Source organism: Odocoileus virginianus, chromosome 18 (assembly GCF_023699985.2).
Source record: "Odocoileus virginianus isolate 20LAN1187 ecotype Illinois chromosome 18, Ovbor_1.2, whole genome shotgun sequence".
Classification (NCBI taxonomy): domain Eukaryota; kingdom Metazoa; phylum Chordata; class Mammalia; order Artiodactyla; family Cervidae; genus Odocoileus; species Odocoileus virginianus.
In genome coordinates this window covers 19,352,980-19,369,847 of record NC_069691.1, presented here as the reverse complement: position 1 = coordinate 19,369,847, position 16,868 = coordinate 19,352,980, and the positions used below count along the sequence as shown (strand labels likewise).

The window sequence follows — 16,868 nt, the reverse complement described above, 5'->3', positions numbered from 1 at the left end:
GGATGGCTTTGGAACAGTAGTGCCTTTAATAGCAGATCATCTCAGTAAGAAAAACTAATGTGGGTTATTCTTTCCTGGGAGTCTACAGTCATACTGTGGTCAGCAAACTAAACAAGCCAAGAAGGGAAACCAACACATTCTGCAATGCTCAGACTAACTGGAAATTCAGACCTGACTGGACATTTAGAAAGACAGGAATTTCACAGGAGGACTGCATTTTGTGGGGGTCAGATTTCCTTCAAGATTCAAAGAAAGATGTGTTGGCACTTCCTCATATTATGAAAGTAAGAATCCCATAGTTCTCTTTAGACATTTCTAAGAAATTAACTTTCCACCAACTAATGCATTAGAGACAAGTGAAAATGCTTCCATTCTGGTCCTTGTCATTGGTTTAGTTAAGAAACAAGTGGGTGGGGGTGGGGGTGGGGTGGGATAGATTAGTCATTAATGAATCTTAGTAGAAAGGTATATAAGGTGTTCACTGAACCAGTCTTTCAAAATGAGCACTTTTCAGATCTTTCTAAATTGATATGAATAGAGATTTATTAAATACTAAGGTATAAATCTATATTACCATAGATAGGCATACTTCCTTTTACTGCACTTTGCTTTATTGTGCTTTGTAGATACTGTGTTTTTCGCAAATTGCAGGTCTGTGGTAAACCCCCGCCTCCAGCAAGCCTGTTAGTACTACTTTCTAATCGCATTTGCTCACTTCATGTTTTAGTGGTTTTGATACTTTCTCATTATTATATTTGTTCTGGTGATCTATGATCTGACTATTACTACCATGACTTGCTGAAGCCTCAGATGATGGTTAGAAAGGGATGTATGTTATCTTTTGGACATAATGCTATTGCACACTTGATGCTGTTATACACTTAAGACTACAGTATAGTGCAAACTGAACTTTACATGCACTGGGAAACCAGACATCGTGGGACTCACTCTATTGCGCTGTTCACTGTGTTGATCTAGAACTGGACCTGCAGTATCTCTGAGGTGTACCTGTGGATTTTCTGGTAAATAAACAGAAGTTAAACCACTAGAAAAGGTTGAGCAGGGGCTCAGTGTGACTTGGTCCATGGCAGCATCAGTCCTGTTATGTAAGTGTAAAGTCACAAAAGCAGTAAACTCCTCTCCCTTGCAACACAGCTGGTTCATTCTAAGGGGTACTCTCAGTCTTTAAAAAAATTTTTTCCTACCATGTCACTGTAGCAAGAGCTTGCCCAGCCCTCCGCATAAAAAAATTTTTTCCTACCATGTCACTGTAGCAAGAGCTTGCCCAGCCCTCCGCAGGAGACTCTTACTCAGGCACCAGGGTTTTAATCTCCCAGAACTCAAAAACCAGAGGCAGTGTTTGTTGAGCTCAGTTATATCTTTATTAGGAAAGCACCAACACCACATTCTTGGAAATTACTGGAATTTTATTTGCCTCAGGCTTATGACTTGCAACCAAAGACATTGTGCAAAGAAAGCAAAGATTAAGTACACTTTAGGGAGAAGGAGACAATACACGTTGGTAACATAGGAGATAAGGTTGACAAAAGAAGCCATCCATTACACTATATAGATTGCAATATTCAATAGCGATTTCAACAAAACTTTTTTTAAATCAAGAGCAAAAAAATTAAGCAATGTTTACAGTAGACATAAATCTTATACAATTCAAAAAGCATTTTTTTTTTTCAGATCATAGAGCATAAAATGGAAAAATGTCTATGTAGGTGAAGTCTAACTACTGTACATTTATCACCTATTAAAGTTGCTTATATGTACCACAGTGTAAAAAAAAACAATACCAAACAAATAAAAACCTTGAAAATTGCCTGATGAAAAATAAAATAACCAGTGGCTTTTAATGGCTTCTCCTGGTTATCAGTGCTACAAAAAAGACAAAAATCTTCTCATTTGAACAGGTGATAAAACCAGGCACAATCAAACTGTTACCAAATTAGACCCACCCATAGAAATATACCATCCACCCACATTTTTTCCATCAAAAGCTTTTTTGTTTGTTTTAATCTTTGAGGCCCATTTGGTCACAATATGTTACAAAGGTTTGTGTATGCGTGTGTGTTTTTTTACACCATGATATCATATGTTTGTCTGGCACTATTCTAAAGCTAGTTTATAGATGATAATGATATAGAAACGACCCAGTGCCCATAAGAGAAATGAACTCACTGGGTAGAGACGAGAGAGGGGAAGAAGGAGTTCAGTTCTACCAAGAAAAAAATGTCCGTAGTGATCACTCATCATCAGTCCCACTGGCTTCTGATTGTTCCTAAAAGTAAATGTAGGACAGACAGACAATAAGCCATCAAGAGGCAATGTGGAAAAGAAATGACATTGTGGCAACAGTTAACCATGCTAGTAAAGAGGCATCAACAGTCTCTGTGCTGAAAAGGGGAGCTCCTACTTGGAGACCCCAAAGCAGTGCCGGCCATCTGTGCCAGCGTTGTGCTCTCTTGCAGTTGGGTGTGAAACGTTCACGGCTTCGGATTTCTTTATGGCTGTTCTGGATCTTTGTTGCTATGCAAGGGCTTTCTCTAGCTGCGGCTCTAGAGCGCAGGCTCAGTGGTTGTGGCACATGGGCTTACCTGTACCATGGTGTGTGGAACCCTCCTGGAGCAGGGACTGAACCTGTGTCTCCTGCATTGGCAGGCAGACTCACAACCACTGGACCACTGGGGAAGTTCATGGCTAATGATTTCTATTTTGAGCACTATTTTTAGAAAATCCATGGGCTTCCCAGGTGGTGCAGTGGTGAAGAATCCACCTACCAACGCAAGAGACGTGGGTTCAGTCACTGGGTCAGGACGATCTCTTGGAGGAGGAAATGGCAACCCGCTCCGGTATTCTTGCCTGGAAAATCCCATGGACAGCAGGCTACAGTCCATTTGCAACAGGGGTTGCGAAGAGTCGGATATGACTGAGCATGCACACATTGCAAGAGAGAATAAAGTACTGTGCGTTTGATTTTAGGATTTTAAAATGTATTTGAAAATGCTTGTGTCGAGGGTTCAGGCTGGGTGGGGTGGGATAAAAATGCTAAACTTTTCTCAACAGACCTCAATGGCAAATATGTCGAAGGAAAGTCAAACTAGCATATATTTGAAGATGGAAAATTAACTTTCCAGAAAGCAGAAGAAGGGGCTTGGTGGTAGGAAACTTGGAAGTCCTCTGGAAAGTGAATGAAATGGAGGGCCCTGCAGAAGGCACTGTATTAGAAGCTACCGGGGCTGCCCACAGAGTCAAGAACAGCGCACCAGACCAAGCTGTGCTCTTTGGGTCTGAAATCAGCCCTGCTGTTTACTTACATGACCTGCAGCAAAACACACATAATGTAAATAGGCACTGATTTCTGTAATAAGGTGAGAGTGACATCTGTCTTAGGATTATTATAAGCATTAAGGATGGTACCATATGAGAAGGTCCTTATGTCAGGACCTGGCCCTCTCAATGCACCCTGAATTTTTCAAATTTAAAAAATAACACCTCTAGGTATGTAAAATTCATCTGAGTTCTTTGTATGGCACCTGAAGTAGCAACTCAGATCCAAAACTCTGACATCATATCACTTTTTCTCAGCCTCCTGTGGAATGGTCATTTCCTCTGTATACCACTAATATACTAGGTATGCTGGGTGGTATGGCTATAAAATATTAACCCTCCATAAAGAAAACTCTATTTGTAAGTAGGCACTGGGAAGATAAAGGGAGAGAGGGAACTTGATTTAGCAGTTTTTCATTTTTGAAGGCTATTAAAAAGGCAATAAACAAAGCCCCAAATTCTTTGTTATAAATCACTCAGCTCGGTTCACATCCCTCAGTAATGAAATCTCCCTGAATCTTTACATTTTCATTTCTGAGTAATAAAGCATAGAGGGTGGAAGGAGCATGGGCGTATGAGAGGGAAACAGAAGTGGGGAGGGCTTCCCAACTTCAGCAAAGACGGCCATACTTACATTTTCATCCTGCTCTTCATCACTGTCAAAATCGCTCACCACAGGCTTGGCTTTTCCTCGATTTGGCCTTTTCTTGCCTTTTCCTTTGTCCCGGCCTTTCTCATCCTTTTTATTGAGCTTGATTTTCACCTTAACAGATTTCGCTACAATAAAACCAAAACAGGCAGCAATGAGGAATCACAGGGGACTCTCTTTACAAGTAGTAAAATGATCCCAGCCTACCAATGACAAAGCCAACATCCCAGAGTGCACAGAATGTCCTTGATTCATGCCTGTTATCCAGTGGCTGATCCAATTATAGTTAGCACCCTTTCACTTGCAAATGTGTCTTGGTTTTGCATGATAAGTTACATAGTCACCCTAAACAGGCAACTAGACTTAATGGGGTCCTGGAGGAAGCTGGGCTGGGTCATTTTCCAGGTCTCTTGATGGCTGAACAGGGATCTTCCTAATAACCAGGATGGTGAAGGCTGCCTTACTGACTGCATGGAAGGGTATGGGCATTTTTGAAGAGAGAACTTTGACATTAAAAAGTGTACGTAAGTATAAAAGGGTTAAAAAAAAAAAAAGCCAATGATTTTACTGTTTAAATAACTCCAGTTGACTTAAAAATTTAACAGCACAGTAACGTATAAAATGGAAAGTGAATTTGAAAGCTTTTCCCCCTCTTCTCTAGTCTCTCTTCCTACTGATTATTTCCAGAAAAAGTAGTATACATCCCTATTTGCAAATATATTCATCCCTGTGTGTATGACTCTCTATAGAGGACATCCATATAATTCTGTATACAGAGTCTATAAAGAATACAGGTGTAAACACATACAGGAAGATGGCACCTAGTTCCACTTACACAGGACTGTTCTGAGGATAGAAATAAAAACACTTGGAAGAAAGGGGTCAAAGTGTTATACCACAATTACAGGTGTACATCCCATGGTACACAGAAAATCTGTCACCCGGCATCATTCTGAGCGTCCCAGAATAGATGATGAAGTGACTGAGAATTAAATGTCTCTCATTCAAACCTGTTTTGTTAGAATATCGTGTCTGGTGGGTCTCAAGGCACCTAGAAATAGATAATTGTCATGGGGGGAATCAGCTCTGGAAGGAATCTCAGAGATGAGAACTTTTCAGACTTCTGTGAAGCAGGAGGGACCCACTGAACATTTCCAGAGATTAAGTCTTCCATGGAAGTGCTGGCTGACTAAAAAGATGAGACAGAGCTGTTCTGAAGTGTAGGGACATCATATGCCCTCCCCCCATCCCAAATAGGGCAGAAGCTGGCAAATCCTAGTGCACAAAACAGTATTTCTAGTCCAGGCTTCTTCCATCTACCACACCCACATGTCTGCTGCTTAATGAGCTATAAGGCAGGGACATGTTGCTTTGGGTAGAGTAATTTAGGACAAGAAGAAGAGACTGGGGATGAGAAGGTCTACCTACTAATGGAAATGTGTATAAGATATGAAGGCCTTTATATTCAAAAAATAGTAATTTGGAAAGAAAAAGTGTACTACCTTTACCTATACAGGTGTAGTTCTTCCTGACACAGGAGTACAGGAAGCCCATGGAAGTCAGGAAAAGGCAGAAGACTGGCAGTAAAGGCAAGAAAATGCATGCTCAAGAACACAATCTAAATGCTCATGGGAGCGGTGGGCACTGGAAAGCCTTCAGGCTCTGTGAGTCAGTGGATTATGTTCCTCCACAAACCCCACCTAAAAGGCTGCCGTGGGCAACTGGGCTAATAAACTGGACCGTCAGATGGGCCCTTTAAACAGCATTCTGAGGCTTTACATTACCACCACGTAGACCTGTGACAAGTTCTAATTAACCAGGGTGGCAGGCAGAACAATGGTGGCCTCCCAGAGATGTCCATGTCCTAATCCTCAGACCCTGTCAACATGTTTCCTTTGCACTGTGACAGGGAGCAGACCATAATCCCTTGGGATGGGGAGATTATCCTAGATGAACCAGGTAGGCGCAATCTAATCACAGGTCCTTCAAAGTGGGAGAAGAGGCACTCCTGGTTCAAGAAGATGCTGAACCCGCCTCCTCCCACAGACATACTGAACGTAAGCTACAAATGGGACAGCTGCCTCTGAAAAAGATGCAGAAACCAGCTGACACCTCCACATCGGGCAGGTGAGGGAGCACCCACACTGAACCAGGGAAGAGGAACGAAGGGGCGGAGACATAATCTCACAGCAAACCCCATCCCTGGCGCCGTGACCCACAGCTGGGTCCAGATCCCCACAGCAGGGTCCGGATCCAGGGATTCCCAAACAAGGGAAAACCCAAAGAGATGCACACTGAGACATACTGTAATTGAGATGTCAAAACTTAAAAAAACCTTAACAGCAGCAAAAATAGCTTAGGCACAAGGGAACCCCCGAGAACACCAGCAGTAGATTAAGCAGAACTGAGTCATAACCTACATGGGAAACGAATCTGGAGAAGAATGGATACATGTATAACTGAAGCACTTTTCTGTGCATCTGAAACTAGCACAGCAGTGTAAGTCAACTATACTGCAATATAAAATAAAATTTTTTAAAAAAGGACATTTGTGACACCATGGATGCACCATGAGGGCACTATGCTAAATGAAATAAATCAGAGAGCAAAAGATACTGTACAATTTCACTTATATGTGAGATTAAAAACTAAACAGATATGCTGGTTGCAGAGGTGGGAGATGGGTGAAAGGAATCAAAAGGTACACATCTTCAGTTATAAATAAGTCATGGCGTTTAAGGTAAGCAGGGTGAGTATAGCGAATACTGTATTGCATATTTGAAATGTGCTAAGAGTAAATCTTCAAAGTACCTGTCATGAAAAAACAATTTTTTTCTAACTATGTGGTGATGGATGTCAAGTAGATTTACTGTGATCATTTCAAAATATACACAAATATGGCATCATTATGCTGTATATTTGAACCTAATATATCACTTATACCTCAACAACAAAAAGAAGAACGTGGATGAAGAGGAGGCAGAAGACAGGGTCAAAGAGATGCAATGTGAGAAGGACACACAAGGAAATGGATTCTCCCCTGGAACCCCCCCAGAGGAACGCAGGCTGCTAACACCTTGATTTTGGCCCAGAGAGATCCACAACAAACTCGTGACCTACAGAACTGTGGGACAGTAAATGTAAGTTGTACTGAGGCAGTAAGTTTGCGGTCATTTGTTAGAGCTGTCATAGGAAGTTATACACTAAGTCTCAGGAGAAGTTAGGGAAAAAGTCAACTGATAGCCGGGATAAGAAGGGAGCTTTTTGAAAACAGATGAGCAATCTGGCTAAAATACAGAAATGTTTAGCTAGAATAAATTATGTAGACTTAATCATCAAATGCTAGGATATAAAATTAGGGAGTAACCAGATGAAACTGAAAAAGGTTAAACTAATACTTTAAAGGCAGACTCACTAAAGAGAATAATCCTGAGAGCAGATGCGGGTGTGGGGAAACACTTCTGTACACTGCCGACAAAGATGTCAGCTCCATTCTCTGTGGCAATACGCAGGCATCAGATGTGTTTTTAAAATGTGTGCAGTGATTTATGGGTAAGAATGTTCAGACAGCATTATTTAGAGTGAGATTACTCTCTGTTGGTACATTCATTAATGGATGTTAGTATGTATGGCTGTATAAAAACCTCTTTGCTGTGGGAAAATGTTCCTAATAGAAAAATCATGCTATAAAACAGTGTGTGATACTTCTATAAATAAAATATTTATGTGTAGAAAAAAACTGGAAGGCAACTGAAGTTAAATGTATATTGGGTGATGGAATTTTACAAATTTTCTTTTCTTAAAAATATTTTCCAAGCTGTCTGTACTAAGCATGTATCTAATAAAAAAATTTTAAAGCGTACCTATACTGTTTTATCTAGAAGACTATAATTACTTTGAGAGGAAGTATGGGGTGAAAACATAATTAGGTAAGAAGAAATTTTAGACGTTTTCAAGGCAGCCTTAACCTTTGAAATAATATGGTTACCCACCAAGACTGGGACTAGATTAAGACTAGGGAAACTCTTGCCTTGGGTGAAAAACTTGAGAGGGCCCCCAAATTCAGTAACCAAGATAAATACCAGTCGATGCAATGTTTTAAAAGCTCAAAATTCATGGCAAAAAAACCCCATGATGAATAAAATATCAAAACTTAAAAGACAGGATCAGTATCTGATCCACGAAGGACAAAATGTACCACAGTCTGACAGTCAAGGTGGTGATTCTCAAAAGTGTGGTGCTGGATGCATCCCCCGTAAACCTGGAAGAAACACTAGACTCTGAGACCCCCACCACAGGCAACTGAATCAGAAACTCAGGGGTGGAGCCCAGCAATCACCCAGTTTAGAGAATCACCGTGCTGGGTAACAGCAAGGTGGTATTAACAGCCACGCTGGTAGAAAATGGCTATCACACTGATTTCCAAAGGCAAGATTCAGTGTGTGCTGTGAGCCTGGCCGTGTGCTGAGCTCTTTGCGTGGCTGGAGGTATATCTAGAACCTCAGTTTTACACAGGACACTCAGCTCCAGCAAGGTAAGTCCACCGCCAGGGTTGCCCAGAAAGGCTACAGAAGACCAAGGCCTAAATCCAGGTCTGCCTGACTCACATCCTGCCCTGTGAGCATCTGGAGAAACAACGCAGGCGGCTAGGGCCCAAAGAAGTAGAGGAACCGCGGGGACTCACCCTCTGACTCCGACTCTTCTTCATCTTCCTCTTCCTCCTCTTCATTGCTTTCGTCCTCACTCTCTTCCTCTTTGGCAATTTTCTGCCGAGCGCTCTTAAATACTGACTGTAAGACGATGGAGTCTTCATAGATCTAAAGGGTCAAAATGGCAACTGTTGAAAACCCCAATCTGAGGACCTGAGATTCACAAACGCCGCATGCTCTTTTCTTCCCCATGCGCACACCTCTGACACCCAACAGGAAAACACCAAACTCAGATCTACAGAGAGATTCTTATAGGAAAAGTCCACACACAGCTGAATTAATTTCAGTGTCTGTGTGTGTGCGCACATGCTTGAGAGGGAAGGGTGGGCTTCCCTAAGAAGATGTCCTCTCATTTTTGACAGCAAGACTAGTGTTTAAAAAATATTATTTCTTAAGAGATCAAATTTGTGGTTACCAGAGGCGGGGGTAGGGGAAGATAGAATTGGATGAAGAAGTCAAAAGATACAAACATCCAGTTATAAGACAAATAGGTACAGGGATGTAAGGTACAATATGGTAAATATAATCAGTACTGCTGCATGTTATATATGAATGTTGTTAAGAGAGTAAATCTAAGTTCTCATTACAAGGAAAAAATTTTTTTTCTATTTCTTTGATTTTATATCTATATGAGATGATGGATATTCACTAAACTTACTGTGGCAATCAATTCATGATTTATGTAAGTAAAATTATACTGTATGTTGTAAACTTACACAGTGCCATAGGTCACTAAAATCTCAATAAAACTAGAAGGAAAAATAATAAAATCAAACTATATTTCTTATTTAAATTGTTCCATCAAGTACTGTGGTACAGCAACTTTTTTTAAAGGTGCAACTCTTCTAACAAAAATGGAAAACCATTACTTATTACTGACTTTATCTGTGCCAGCCAACAGTATTGCAATAAATGCTTTATTTCTAGTGTATGCACATATGTGAATATAGCCCTGTATGGTTGGCTGAGATAAAAGTTCAAAAATGGTCCTTTTCCTCAAAAAACTGAAAACAGAAGTACCATATGATCCAGCAAACCCATTCCAGACATATATCCAAAGGAACTGAAGGCAGGGTCCTGAAAAGATATGTACATGCCCATGTTTACAGTAGCGCTATTCACAGTAGCCGAGAGGTGGAAGCAAACCAGATTTTCATTCATAGAGGTATGGATAAACAAAATGAGGTCTATCCATATGGTGGACTATTATTCAGCCTTAAAAAGGAAAGAAATCCTGTTACATGCTATACAACATGGATGAACTCTGAGGACACGATGCTGGGTGAAATAATAAGCCACTCACAGACAGACAAATACTGTGTGATTCACTTATGAGATGTCTAGAACAGTCAAATTCATAGCAAGAGAAGGTAGAACAGTGCGTGGTGGAAAGATTACAGAGTTTCACTTTTACAGGGTGAAAAAGTTCTGGAGGTCTGTTGCACAACAATGAAAATACCCTTCATGCTGCTGAGCTGTACACTTAGAAATGGTAAAGAAGACACAGTGGGATGGGGCCACTGGGGCAGAATTTCGCCAGAGACACTACAGTTTAGCTGGATCTTAAAGGTGAGGACAAGCCTATCAGGGGTCAGAAACAGGGATTTTTAGGAAAGGGGAGCAAAGGAAAGGGTGGGGAGGCAAGAATCACAAAAATGTGTCTGGGACAGAGCCATCATCAGTTTCCTGGTTATGACATGGGATGACTGTTATGCAAGATGTTACTATCAAGACATAACTCTGTATTTATATTCTTTCCTACAACTACATGTGTATCTGGGGAAGTGGGTGTTTACGGGACCTGTCTTACTGGACTATGAAGTGTTTAGGTTGAAGAACAGCAGGAGAGAAGGCCAAAGAGTGAGAGGATATAACCTCAGAAAGCAGACTCTGGCGATTAAATTCATTCTACAATTTAACAGTACATGGGGAAGCTCAAAGCTTGGTGGGCAGTAGATGGACAGAATAAAAAGGTGCTTAGAGAAAGATAAACCAACATCCAGGTGGGCCTGGGAGGGAAGCCAGTCAAGAGGCCATTTATCACACCAGGTCAGGGGTGAGGCAGTGTGGCAAACTGGGGGTGGTGGGACAGGGTGAATATTACAATGCAGCCACAGTCCTATAAAGAACCTCCAGTCTACCCACAAACCATAGCAGTCATTCACAAAACCCTTCTGTATTGACTCCTGGACTTAACTGTGTCCTAGTTTTCACCTTAAATTTCTTTGAAGAAGGCTTGCTTTCAAAACCTATTGTTTTGGTCAAAAGAACACTAATATTAAGTCCCATTAACTGGAAAGGTATATAGTCTGTTCAAGGCACATTCTGAGGAGTCCCACATTCTCCAGTTTAGTGACTAGAACTGACAAGATTTAAAAAGCCCGATCAGGAAAGAGGCCTAAGGAATTTGATGGTGGTTGACAGACACACTGACCTGCCTTCATGTTCTTACTGCTTCCTGAGTGTGAGAGCATTGATGGAAAAAGGAGAGTTCCTACAAAAGGTGAGTGGAATTGAGGTGTAATTAAAGCAAGAGTGTCCGCCACCACCTTAGTTATTTTAATAGAATCACTTACTTACAGACTCTTACACCCACTAACTGCGGAAAAAGAAAGTAAAGAGAATTGCAGCTGACCTGATAAAAAGCATTTTTGTAACAATTAGAAGTGACGGTTGTTTTTGCTATATAATTTTTGTTTTAAAACAAAATAGCAGTTTCAGCTCCTGAGGCAAAGTTACAATCAGAAAACCCAAGGTAAATATAACCAAATACACCATTTCTATAAAAGCAAAGATTGTACCTCTAGCTTTTAGGCATTATATTAAGTTATTAACTTAAATTCCTCCTCTGGTTAAAAGCCAGGCCTTAAAAGGGAAGCACAAGTAGGAACTAGCATGGATACGGTACAAAGGAGCTGGCATTAATTTAAAAATGCCAAAGCCTCGATTGAGTTACATAGGTAAGTAGCATGGAAAGATAGGCTTTTATTTTTCCTTTTCTTCTGCCAGGATAGGATTGATGGTAGCGAATGAAAATACTTGACTTAAAAAAACACAGGCATGTTTAAGGTTAAACGTGTCTCACCTGGGATCCCTCCAAGTTGAATGTCTGAGCATTGTGACAGAGGAGCATGACATCTTTCTCCAGGTCACCCAGGCTCCGGTACTTATGATTACGAATTCTTTCCTGATGGAAATTTTGGATGAAACAGAGGAGAGAGTGGGGTGCCAGGGTGGGGGTGGGGGGTTGGAGGTAGAAATACAACAATCAATACTTAGTGAACAAAGCCTGATCTTCCCTTTGTCTTCCCAGTAGACAGTCCTGCCAGAGAGGTGGGGCTACACAACTCCAGGGGGCACCATCCACAGAGACCACCCTCCCACTGGTACTCCTCCTTACAAGGGGCAGTGAGGAGCATATGATGGGAACCCGTAAGAGCACTGGGATCATGGGAGCAATCTGAGACTTCCTAAATAAAGTGCAATATAATCAATAGGAGCTCTCAATATGATGATTAAATAACGTACATCTAAAGGCACAAGAACATCCTGACCTTTTTAGTGCCAAGCCCTGGTGGGTGTCAGTGGCAGTAAGATAGGTCACCACTGTCAAGTCCTAATAATTATGCTTTTTTTCATCCTATTTACATTTCTGCTTTATTTACTTTAAGAAATAAAACGTTTGTAAACAAAAGATGTACCTTTATTTTTTTGAAATCCACTGGTTTCCTGATTAATTCATAATATTCTGGCAATTCTTTTCTTGACGGTAACTGAATGAAGACCTCACTGAGCTGTCTCCCTGAACTGCAGGGTGGGGGAAACACACAAAAACATAACAGATCATGCACTACTGAGACGAACTTGCATCCTCTTTCAGAAAATGTCAGGAAAGCAAATGGCATCCCATGCATAGAAACATGGGGCTCCTTAGATCAAAGAAAATCCTACAGCTAACTCTATGAGAGATTAACGTCCCTGGTGCTAACTTCAAAATCACACGAAAATACCAGTAGGTCTCCACTTCTGTCATATATGTATGGGAAATCCACAGACTGCATCTCTTCAGTTTGATACAAATATTTAAAATATCCCATTCCACTAAAAATTCTATTTCTAAATGAGTAATAACTGAATTGGTTAAAAAAGAAATACACTGACTTTCTTTCCATACCCTTTTGTTTTCAAATTCACTGTATATTCAGAAAATAGTATGTTAGAACATACTGTGGAAATTCAAATGAAAAGCTTTTGTATGTACTAGGGCTGTCTTATCTTTGCAGTCTTATTCCTTTGAGAGCATTTTTACACATTGTGAACCACACGTACCTTTATTATTATTTGCCGGAGGAACCCCTTCATCTTGCCTAACTCCATTTTGTGTGTATGAAGTAATTTGTGCAGAAAAGAACAAACATATTTAGCAAGTGTGGCTGCCTCATGTGCTGGGATCAGTGCTGTACCCTCCCCCCGCCCCCCCCCCCTTCATGGTAGCTTTATTTGAAAGCACATTTAATAGCAACAAATGCTTCACATTTTGTAATTTTGAGAAACAAGACTATAATACAACATAAGCATTTAACATTACTTAATGTTAGAAGCAGACACAGTCAAAGGAACAAGATATAATTTAGGCTCAGGATCCTATTTTCTGACTCAGCCTATCTAGATCGATAACAGCTTGGGAGATATGGTATAGTCATTTTTCACAAAAATCTCACTTCCCTTACAATGCCATCTCCACTTCTTTTGTGAAGCCAGAAATACATGAAAAAAATAAAAATAAATCACTGCCATGTAAATTTTGGAAGGTAATCCTAGGAGTGTGTGAAAATGCTAGAAGCAGCAGCAGAGAATGAGTGACAATATGCTGTTTTAATCTATAGTCCCAGTCGTATAATTAAAAAAAAATCATAATGACAGTTATCATAAAAAAGGCATGCGCAGTAACTCAAATGGTTGCCTAGCAACCAGTGGGGAAAATGCTGAAGTGCAAAGGGGCCTACATAAATTAACCGAAAATCCTGTCAAAGGGATGGGTGAGTTTTTCTGTGATACTGGGTCAGTATTTACGTTTTATTTTTTGATGCATATACAGGCCTCATGAATACTAAAACCAGTGGCCAACCCACGAGGTATAAGAAGGCTACACTCTGATAGGAAGCTGGATTTTAAAGATTATTGTGGCAAGAACCAAGGTGTTCTCTTAGCCTCAGCCCCCCCTACCTCCCATTTGAGGTTGAGAAATGTGACTGTACCACCATAAATTATACTATAGAGAATAGGAAAAAACCCATTTCATTTGCTGTCACCTTTGACACAGGGCCACAATCTCTGGTCTTTTTATCTTTCTCCCATTCTGAGACTTAAATTCACAAACCAGTCTGTAAATGAATATCTGAAAGGCAATAGAGGAACTTATAGATATTCATTTTTCTGTTTATAGTTAGCATTCTTCATACCCTAGCAACAGTCAGACCTCTTTGTAATTTTGGATTTAACACCTGACCCTCAGTGACAGCGTCACTGTCATTTTCTACATTGCCAACAGATGGTGTCATTTTTCTATTGACGGATTACAAGTATGTCTTTGCTGTGTACACCTGTGGCGGACACACTCTCAGTTTCATCTGCGCTACTAGGGAAGCAGGAAAGCAGCAGTCTGCACTGAGGGTGGTGAAGTTCTCTTCATCAGGGACAGAATGGCCCAAACTATCTTGGTCTGATGTCCTGTTCCATGACATAGAGAATCTAGAACCTATGAAGGAGACAAGTCCAGAGTTATCTATGCTCAACAAAAGAGACAGCTGAATGTTCTAAAACTCAGGACCAATACCTGTAAAATGACATAAATTTACTTGGTTTCAGAAATAAAGGCTCACATGGCTTACTATTCCTCTCTTACTTCCTTTATCCTGCCCCCACCTCCAATGCCTCCTAAGAACCAAGAGCCGGAGCTGAAGGAAGACCTGGACACCATCTAAGGAAACCTTCTTGTGGTTTCACTAGGACCATCTCCATTCAAACCCCTCAGCCTGGCTTTCAGAGCCCTTCTCAGCTCCTTCTCTGCAAACCCCGGCTGTCTTGCTAATGTGACTCCTTTGGTGGGAACAGCCTCTCTGCGCGTACTCCCAAGTACATCAGCCAAGCCCCCGTTTATCACAAATTCCAGGTCTCCCACCTCTCTCCAGGGCTAGAACGTTCTCTATCCTTTTCTTCCTTCAAATATTCCATGATCCATCCAGGATCAAGAAACTCTTCTCCTCAATATTAAGCGCCTCTTGGTGCCTGGCTGCTCAGAACTTAATGCTGTGTCTGTTCGTACTTTTCTCTCCTGCACAGAGCATGGGGACACTTTACATGCAGTCAGAACCCTTGCCCCATCTCTTATCAGAGGGGAGAGTTCTCATCGCAACCCCAGGCAGGAAATGTCAGGTGGTCCTGAAGGGCACTCAGCTTTTATATAACCTATAGAATGCACGAGGTGGCCGGACCACTTGCTAATGTTGTTATGATAACTTATCTTTCCCTAAATTAAAGGTTTTTTTTAAAAGGTTAAAAAAAAAAGAAGGCAGCCTGACAGAGTTTTGAATTCTTGGCATTTCTTTCTCAAACTTAAGCTGCACAAATGCTTTTTCAATATACCTTCTCAAATACTTTTTTTTTTTCACTGCCAGAAAGTTTTTTTCTCCCTAAAGTACAGAACAATGGACTAATTGTACAATGGTTTGCAGAAGGTGTTCCATTTCTTATCCTACCCCCAAGGCATTTTCCATTATGTCATTTTACACATTTAAGGCTTGAGCAGAAATTATCTCCAAGTGTGCTGTTTGCCATGGCAAAAGTGATACCTGTCCCCCTCCTCCAAAATGGTCTGATTTCCCACCTATTTCCACAGAATAAGAAATGTGATCCTATAAGATGTAGGGGGTGGAGAAGGAGAATAACCTAAAATACAAACATAAAGGAATCCACTGCATTTAACAGTTTGCAAGTGCTGGTAGGCAAACACATTTCCTCTCCAGAGGTCAAAGAGACACCTGGCTATGCTGTCACGGTACATGAGATGGAAAAGCCCTACATGCCACTATGCTAATGGTGGCTTGCAAATCCCGCATGTAGAGCTTACATGCTTACACACACACACACACACACAAGAGCTTACAGGCTTACACACACACACACACACACACGAGATCTGCTTTGCTGTGCTTCATTTAGGAGCCAGTTTTTCTCCCATTACCTCCACAAACAGAATGGCAAGAATTTCACATCTCTACCACTGTGACTTTAAAATGATAACTACAGACATTATAAATGTCACATAAATATCAGGTCTACCTCTGATGACAGTTTAGGTAAAGTTGGAAGAGTGCATAAGACTGTAATACTAGCTTAGAAATGTACTCCTTTAAAATGCTGGCTAGTATGTGTTTAATGATATTGGTCAAGGGTCCTTTTTAAAAAAATTTTTTTGGCTGCTTCATGATTTGTGTTTTTACCTGCCAAAGCTGATCTACTGACAAGAATTCCTAAAGGATACTTCTGGAAAAGTGATCTTAACTAAAGCTGCAATAGGTTTTGTTTATATTTTTTATATTTAATGAATGAATATAAAAATGTATGGTTATCTTGCCTCCATGAGATTTCATCATGATTTAGAACACCCACTTGTAGTTGGAAAGGTTTCACAGAAAATTATTAAAGTCCTAAAGGAGTCAAACATAGGAAATCATCTGAGAAGAAAACTATAAAAACTGGGTCAGCATTAGAGAGCAGTAGGTGAAAGCATGTGTCTTCTTAGGGTCAGATTCCTATAGGGTTTAGTAAATACCATTTAAAAATGCACTTAGATCTGAGCAGCACTCTGCTTCTCCGGGAAGCCCCCAGAAACCTGAGCCAGTCATATCGTAGGGGTCAGAGCTCCTGCACTCTGCATTCTTTCCTGAGGTCTCTCATCTGCATCTTACTGAGTACTGATGGACAATACTGATAACTCCTAACAAGCTTGAGAATCTGACCTCCCAGCTTCCTGAGGCATATAGGAGGTAATACCAAAACAGAATGGGATGTGGGCTGACTTGCTTTTGGTAGTGGAATGGATAGCTGTGAAAATCACCCCAAGGGTTGTTTAAGGACTAGATATATAATGTGCCTATCAACCAAAATAAATG

At 40.8% G+C, this 16,868-nt stretch overlaps 1 protein-coding gene across 7 annotated transcripts in view; it reads right to left on the bottom strand.

Annotated features, from left to right (window-relative positions):
• Positions 1 to 1,406: 1,406 nt before the first annotated feature.
• Positions 1,407 to 16,868, bottom strand: part of SMARCA2 (SWI/SNF related BAF chromatin remodeling complex subunit ATPase 2) — a 173,823-nt gene continuing 158,361 nt past the window's right edge. For all 7 annotated transcript variants that reach the window (XM_020871939.2, XM_020871944.2, XM_070480406.1 and 4 more), the window contains 5 exons: positions 12,396 to 12,501; positions 11,780 to 11,881; positions 8,670 to 8,802; positions 3,971 to 4,113; positions 1,407 to 2,287 (listed from right to left, as the gene is read on the bottom strand). In XM_020871939.2, the coding sequence (XP_020727598.2) occupies positions 2,252 to 2,287; positions 3,971 to 4,113; positions 8,670 to 8,802; positions 11,780 to 11,881; positions 12,396 to 12,501 (520 nt within the window). In that variant the 3' untranslated portion in view covers positions 1,407 to 2,251. The remainder of the gene's footprint in view (positions 2,288 to 3,970; positions 4,114 to 8,669; positions 8,803 to 11,779; positions 11,882 to 12,395; positions 12,502 to 16,868) is intronic.